Source organism: Rhineura floridana, chromosome 4, assembly GCF_030035675.1.
Source record: "Rhineura floridana isolate rRhiFlo1 chromosome 4, rRhiFlo1.hap2, whole genome shotgun sequence".
Lineage (NCBI taxonomy): Eukaryota > Metazoa > Chordata > Lepidosauria > Squamata > Rhineuridae > Rhineura > Rhineura floridana.
This window is the reverse complement of record NC_084483.1, coordinates 29,703,680-29,711,991: the sequence shown is the minus strand read 5'-3', so window position 1 is coordinate 29,711,991 and position 8,312 is coordinate 29,703,680. Positions and strand designations below refer to the sequence as shown.

At 39.2% G+C, this 8,312-nt stretch overlaps 1 protein-coding gene across 1 annotated transcript; it reads left to right on the top strand.

Moving 5' to 3' along the window:
- The first annotated feature begins 1,928 nt into the window (after positions 1–1,928).
- On the top strand, positions 1,929–7,375 carry DHRS12 (dehydrogenase/reductase 12). Its single transcript, XM_061626056.1, is given in 8 exon segments — positions 1,929–2,022; positions 2,626–2,710; positions 2,712–2,779; positions 3,396–3,464; positions 3,467–3,477; positions 4,786–4,876; positions 6,682–6,822; positions 7,272–7,375. Coding segments are annotated over 8 exon segments (663 nt in total).
- Positions 7,376–8,312: the final 937 nt, after the last annotated feature.

Genomic DNA, 8,312 nt, shown 5'->3' with positions numbered 1-8,312 from the left:
CGAAGAGTTGAGTTGGTATAGTATTGCAGTTTTCTGTGTTGTTTCTTCTAAAAGTTACCCTCGATATCCATACTCCATATCCCATACTTGTTAGTGAGCTAAAGTGCTTGTGTGTCGTTTTTCCATGAAAAAATCCAGATTATTAGGAAATCTACAATTTAGCTTAATATAGTACAACTGATTTGAATATATGACTAATGCATTCACTAATATAATATATTCAGACATAGGGTTGGGGTAGAAATATAGATTTTAAGATATATCACCTAGCAACTACAATGTGTTGTAAGCCCATAAAAGCTACTAGCTCGCACTTTTCATTTTTACTAGCATGTTAAAAAGCTAGTAGCCTTTTTCCATGCTGGCTGTGGAGGAGCAGAATCCCCCTCCTCTGTGGCCAGTATGGAAATACAAGCTGCAAGCTAGGTGTTTGGGTTTTTTAAAGCCTTTTATCAAGCTGGCTGGCAGAGGAGGGATGGATTGCTCTATTCTGAGTGACTTATCTGGATGCAACCCCACAGGTTTGTGTGATCAGTTAGTATGTTGGCGTCTCTATTTCCTGTGGTTGCACATTTAGCCAGTTCCATTTATTTTGCTTGACTGCATTTACTGCTGCTGAATGTCACTGTATGGTACTACAAATACTGTCCCCGCTTCTGTGGATATTTGGATGCATTTCAATTGCAGGAATCGTTTCAAACAAAAAGCAATTGTTTTTCAAAATATGGAACATGGAATTCAACAGTGAGAACACTTCCACCACAGATGCAGCTGGGTCATTGCATTTGTAGGGTTAGATGATATTTCTAGTACATAGTAAAGTAAGACAAGATAGAATCATCTGAAATGACTGGCAACTTTTTTAATGGATTCTGCAGCATCTAGGGGAGCAACAAATATTGCCACAAATACCCAAAGTTCAACTATTTTAAAGCTGTTTTAAAACACCTTTTAAAAAACATTTTCTCTCTCTCGTAAGCTACTTGTTTCTAGAGTTTAACTTTTCTAGTTGTTGCTTCAGAAGCAAAACTTCTGATCATTCACCTACCATTAAGGAAAGCCCTGATGGCCAGCTGAAGAAACATAGTGCCTATTCCTCCTCCCATTGGGAGGATTAGTTGTGATTTCAAATCCAAACCTTTCTCATTCCTTTCTCCCCTTCAAACCCCAGTCCTCGGTAAAAGGGAAAAAGGAGTAAGAAAGGTTTGAATGTTCAGACAGCTGCATGATGCTGAAGTTAAAATCTGTACCTCCATCAGCATCCCAGAAACACTGCTCAGGTGGTGTGCAGCTTTCCTCTTTGTGTCTCCAGCTATCTTATCATACCTATACTTATAATCTGGTAATATAAGGGTGGCGAGCCTCCATCTGCTAGCCTACACCTCCCATCAACCCTGACCACTGGCCATGCTGGCTGGGACTGATGGAAGTTCAAGAACACCTGCAGGGTCACACGGTCTCTATTTCTAGTATAATAGCAGATTCCAATCTATTGCCTATTTTGAGTGTTCTGCCTGAGCATTTGATAAAATGGATACTCGGCCAGCAGAAGTGGGGAGAGAAGTTACTGCTGATAGTATGAAAGCTAGAACAAGGATTCTTTGCCAATCCTGTGTGACCAACGATGAGTTAACTCACTCTAAGGAGAGTGTGCCACAAACCTACATTTGAAAATAGCTAGGGATGGTTAGTTGGAAATAACTTTGCAGATGCTGGGTATTGGTTCATTAACAAGACTTACCTGCTAATCATGTGAATCCAGGTTAGCTGTGATGTCTCTGGGAAGTGGGTCAAGTTTATGGAGACCAGCTTACTGAAGCTTATGATGGGATGAAAATGACACATGAATGTGCCAGCCAGGCTTCATGGCTTTGAAATTTATGACAGGTCTGTTGGATTCCATAGAAAGGATCACTTTCACACGAACAATGGGCAAGGAGCAACAGCCTATGTGGGTTTATAATGACAAAACTGAGGGCAGTGGTCATCCATGGTTGGCACTTGATGGTCACAGCATCAAGTGTGTGCATTAACCATGCCCCTGCAAATGCTCATTCCAATGCCCATTCCTGATTCAATTCAGGACTGCCCTGTAGTTCTGTGTACCATCACCTTGTACACGAACACCTCTTCAGCAGTGCAGCAGCTACAATATCAGGAGGTGGTCTTGAAAACAGACTCTCATATCCTATGTGGAATCATAAATGGCTTCTAGAGCTTTGTACCCCAGTGTGGGCAACATTGCAGGTTGCCACAAAAGAGGAAAAAGAGGAAGTACAAATCATCCATCATGTTTCCTTTTTCTGCATTGCATCTTATGCAAGCAACTTATGAAGTAACTCTCACAATCCTGTGTTATGTTCATTTTTGATTGCTTATATTTTTATGTCCACCACAAATATAGGATTCCCTGCTCTGCCATTTAAATATAATTTGGAAAAGTAGGTATATTCCAAATATCTGATTACATAGTGTTGTTAAAGTGTGTTCAATGATGACAAGTCCTATCAAACACATGAACAGTTTTGGATATTTTTATGCGTGTACTAGGGTGACTAGCTGTGCTTGGGATGTAAAATTTAAAGCCAGGCTGTAGTGCAGAAAGCCAGTGAAATGGTTGTATAGTATTCCAAATTTTCTTTGTTAACAACACTTCTATTCCCCTTTCCTATAATGTTTTTGTCCATATTCTGGACATGTCTGACCCCAAAGGAATTTGCTGAACAGTTAAAAAATGAACGCAGATTACATGTCTTGGTAAAAGGAGAACTTCTGAACGGTAACAAGGAAATGTATTTTCTGTTGCATCAGACGCTAGTGGGTGTTTAAAATAATTATTCCAATTTAGAATGGAACCATTTCTAACAGTTCAGTTTCTAAAAGATTCATTTATATATTTTCAAGCAAAGAGAATGACTAAGAGAGACAAGCATATATTGATTGATGTGGCTGCATTTTTTGCAAAAACTTCTGCAATGTTCCATTTGAAATAAATAATAAATATTTGCACTGTGACTTTTAAAGGGCTAAGGGTATGACAGAAATCAACATGGCTTTCTAGGGAGATGACCAGCACTGTGAACTATTCCAAATTTCAGCATTCAGTTCTCTCTTTAGGTCAATGTTGGGGAACCTGTGGTCTTCCATATATTGTTGGACTACATGTCCCACCGTGCTACCTGGAGCTGATGGAAGCTGGGGTCCAACCACAGCCAGAGGACTACAGGTTCCCCACCTCTGCTTTTGATGAACAAACCATGTTGTCATTGTGATTATCTACTCAAGTAGCATTACAGAGAATCTGGTACAAGACAAGGCCAGTTTCAGGTAAGGATTTCAGAGTAGTTTTATGGGGGTGGTCTATGTTTCTTCCATTTGTGTTATTATTGTCTCAGGAGAAATGTTAGTTCAGAAATTAAATGTATCAGACTTGCAGTCAAGAAATGTGACACTTGATGGCACAATGTGCAGAATAAGGTAAGATTCACAGTTCTTGAACAAAGATCTGGAGACTAGAAAATGATATAATTCCTTTAAGAAAAATGTAAATAAAAGAGACATTTGTTTTGATGTGGTAAAAAGTCCATAATAGCCTTTCCCAACCTTTGGGTCCCCAGATGTTGTTGGACTACAACTCCCATCAGCTCCATCCAACATGACCAATGGTCAGGAACAATGGGATTTGTAGTCCAGCAACATCTGGGGACCCAAAGGTTGGGAAAGGCTGATGCAGAAAAAAGGACTCTAGAAAAATGCAGGACTAAAAGTCTGTAATTTAGGCAAGGTGGAATGATTTAATGTTCCCATTGAAGATGCTTCCTATATTGTAAACAGTGTTGCAAATCTAAGCATTATACTATGTTAATATATAATTAATATTATTTAGTTTCATCCTAATAGCCAAGCCTCACATCTTTGTCACAATGCACATGTTTTATATATTTTTCCTGCTCTGTCTATAGGTAAAAGTCTTTAAAATATTCCCAGTATTCCCATATAAAGTATTTCCAGTATTCATGCTAGTTGATATGGTGAATATTACAAACTGGACAATTTTATGTTCTGTTCCCGTCCATTGTTACTCCTTTCTGCTTAACTATGTCTTTACTGTCTTGTCCCAGCACTACCTGCACAGAAATAAAACACCCATGACTGATAGGTAGGTCTACTAGTTACCGGATAGACTATAGCAGTTTATTTTTTAACAGGTGGAAATATATTGCCCACATTTGTCAGGTAAGAGTATTCATGTTTGAGAAATGATCAAGTTGGGTCTTACTTTACACAGAAAAGCCCCCTTTAACTCACTTTAGGTGGTAAAGGCATTGATTCAGTTTGGAGATTAGCCTATGCAGCTAATATTCTTATGTCAAAATTATTTCATATTAAACAGTTACTATTTAAGGTAAACTTGTTTTTAATTTTTCAAAAAAAATTATTGCAAGAGTAGGATTTTAGGAAAGAACTTTTATTCCCGTCTTTGAGATTAGAATGTTATGACAGAACCCCATATGCAATGCATTTAATAGAGGGCTACACTTGGGGCTCTTTTGCCCTTCTCTCATCTGAAGCTGGAAAAGAGAGTGAAACCTGCCCTATTTTCCCACACAATGAAGGCAATGTGCAGGTTGGCGTAGGTGCCGAGGTTCAAAAAGAAGAAATGGCTATGCTGCGAAGGGACTGAAATGTAGCATCCTTTTCCTGCAATAGTTGGCATTGAATATGAAGATGCCAGACTGAATGCTCTATCAGTCTCTTAGTTTTATGCCTTTTGTTGTACCCTAGAGACAGCAAATAGTCTTGCCAGAACAGTGGGCTAGAGCACATTTCAGCATTCACTTTTCTTCCATGCAGCCTGGCTGGGCAGCTACTCCAGGTATTTGTTACTGAACAGAATTATTCAACTCTTTGGCTAAGCCAGGAGTGGTGAACCTATGGGCCTCCAGATATTTCTGGACTGCTTTTGGAGCAGACAGAGACCCTAAAACAGCTGAGTTGGTGGCAGGCAGTAGGATAGTATAAATTATGGAATGATCTCTTTGACAAGGTGTGCCTGGCGCCAACACTTATCTTTTCAGCACCAGGTCAAGACTTTCCTCTTCTCCCAGGCATTTTAGCATGTGTTTTTAAATTGCTTTTTAAAATTTTGTTTTAAATTTGTATATTTGTTTTTAATGTTTTTAATTGTTGTAAACTGCCCAGAGAGCTTCAGCTATGCAGCGGTATATAAATGCAATAAATAAATAAAGAAGCCACTTCCTATCTTCCTAAGTTCCATTAGTCTGTCTAGCTCAGTAGCGTCTACACTGATTGGCAGTGGCTCTCCAGCTGCAGGGCTATAAGCTCCTCATCCCTGGCCTATGTAATAGGGTTCATGTGAAAGTGGAATAAAGTTAGGGTTAGAACCATATGAATAATCATTCATTGGCAATCACTCGTGGCCAAGTAAGATTGTCTTCCAAGATAAGGTTTTTGCTTGGAAGATGCCTCTGTGTGAATTTGTTTTATGTGGGGAGATTGGCGCATGACGATCAACACACAATCTTGACAGAAAAAGGCTTTGATCCAATGGCATTGATACCACGACTGGAAGTCTTTTATCTACTGCAGCCTTCATCCACCTTCATAACTGTTGTAACATACACATTGTTACCCTCCGCCTGTTCTGCCGTTGAGGACTTTCTTGGGTCATTCATCTGGTTCCTCTCCCTTGACGTTACTGCCCTGGGTGACCCTGCTGGGAGTACATGACTCCCGACAGCATCACTCACAGGGTTCATTGGAACACGCAAGCCCACTCACCACTACAAGGTGATGATCCAGCGAGGTGCATATGAATAAAAATGTATATTGGCAAATGTCTAGTGCTCTGTAGTGGATTATTTTAACTAAAAGGAATCAGGTAAAAATTGCCAAATTTATACAGATGTACGATTAGCCAACTGTAAAATTTCTCAAGTGAGGGACTGTGCATACTTTTATGTTGCTAGCGGTGCTAGTAATCTTGTGAGACAAACAGCAGAGTATACTATTCACAATTCAGCTTAAAAACTTCACTATTTCCATGTTCTATTGTGTGTGATAATAGTGAGAACAGGTCCTTAAAGAAATTATTCTGAATTTAGAAGTATAGGTGTAGTGTAATGTACATATACAGACAGTACTACTAGCTGTGCAAATGGTAAGTACAGAAGCACTGACTGTAATTCACTAAAGGAATCAGCATTGTCCAAGTGATTAGATAGTGTAAGAGAATAGGATCTGGTAGCAACAGGCAGGAAAACCATACAGAGAAGTTTTGCAGGAAGAAATTTTGAAAGGCCTTCTGCAGATTAAAGGAGCAGCAGATTCCAAAACTAGGGGTTGTGTCCAATGTATCATTAAATACCATTTCCCATCACAGTAATGGGAGTTGGGCAACAGGACTTCCCCCCCTTCACAGCCCTTAAATCTGCTCTAGGGATTCCCCCAACCCTCCATAGCAAATTTGAGGAGGAAGGAAGTGGGGGGGGGACAGAATCCCATCACACAAACAGAAATCCTTGCCCTGACAATACGCATTTGTTGGGATACCACCCTAGGGTGGTGGCAGTTGAAGAACACAAATAGTGGGATACAAGTCATGTCTTTTGTTGAGTAGGGAAACCATTATATACACTTATCAGAACCGTCACCTCGTAGCAATGAGGTAATCTTTGTCAGATTTCTATGGAAAGATGAACAGATTATGGACAGAGGCTCAGCAGGCTGACACTGTAGTATGGCTTGCAGTCTCCCATGCAGCAGGCAAGCAAGCTGCCAGTTTTTCCAATGTAAAGACTTGTCATTAATGTATTCTTGAATCCTGTATAGTAATTGAGAAGTACAGAAAAAACTGCCTCCAACAATATATACACTAAGTGGTGTAAACAAAAAAAAAGCAAATGCATCCAACAGGCACAGAACAAAGACATTATACAGGCTCATCGGTCAGGGCTGGGATTGGCTCCAGCTCCTAAGCATACATATTGTGGAAACCTTACTGTGTTGCTATGTTGCCATGGAGTAGCCCTAAAAACTGCATTGTACACGTTTAAATCCCTGCAAGCTCTCTTGTCCCTGAACTAGAGTTGTTCACTTGTTCAACGATACTGGTAAGAAATTTGGAAAAGCAGGTTTGAGAACCCAAGTTTTGATAGTTGAAATAACAGGGCTTCCTTTGGGAGGAAGGGTGGGATATACATTTAACAATTAACTACTCTTCATATTACATTTTGTTTCTAGACAGACAGCCTGTTCAACCCACTTACCACTGGCACAGGCAAAATCTTCACCTGGTGAAGAAAAACTGATACAGGCTGTTGAAGAGCTCTCTCAGCAGTTTAAACCCAGATAATCACTAGTTTCTGAAACAAGTTTAGTGAAGTAGCAACTTCTTTACAAACTGTAATTGGAAATTTGTAATATGTGCAAATAAGTACTCATTTGCTTAATTTTGCAGCAGGAAAAGGGACACAGCCGAATATTCAGTGGTTCTATATGTTTTACACATCTTGATGATGTTCTCTAAATAGAATTGTTTTTAGTTTTTAGGACAAGGATTCTAGAAAAAAGCTGAATGATGCCAACATGAGCCTCAATTATGAAAAAGTCAGTTTGCCCCAATATGGCAAGTTAGGTTCCAGGAATTCCAATTTCATTGCAGTTTGGGTTTTTAATCTAGATGTATTTGTTTGAAAAACATTGCATTGTGGGGTGTAGAGAAGAGTTTTTGTTTTTCTTCATGGTCATGTTACAACTTTTGTCCCCTTTGTTATCTATTTTTCATTTGTTATTTAAAAAATCCCAAGTAGTTTATTTTGAGTAGGGATGAGATGCTATGAATATTATTAGTGATAGCATTATTGTTCCAGTGGAAGCACAATCTCTCTTCTAAGAATCTCTCAAGATACTAAATGTAAGAGGGCTTGGGCCACTCTCAGAAACCCTGCCCCCTCCCGAATGGTAGTCGTGTGTCAAGATCAAGCAACAATGCCCTCTGTGCATAACTATGAAATTTTTCTTCTGCTGCCAACTTGCTAAAGTCTAAATATCTTTTAGCACTTCTGAAGCTTCCATGAAAAAACAATCCTATTAAAATCTAACATTTGAAAAAGTGCTCTAGTTGTTCTAGTCCACCCTTTCTTGAAGAATAGGGGTAGCTAAATTTAAATTCCTATAGACATATGAATGCATTATATAAGAAGCCTGATATTTAAATTGGCAGTTCTTTGCGTAGTTTCTTGTACAGAATTTAAGCTCTGAGATCTAGATACCATTTGGCAATCAGCATA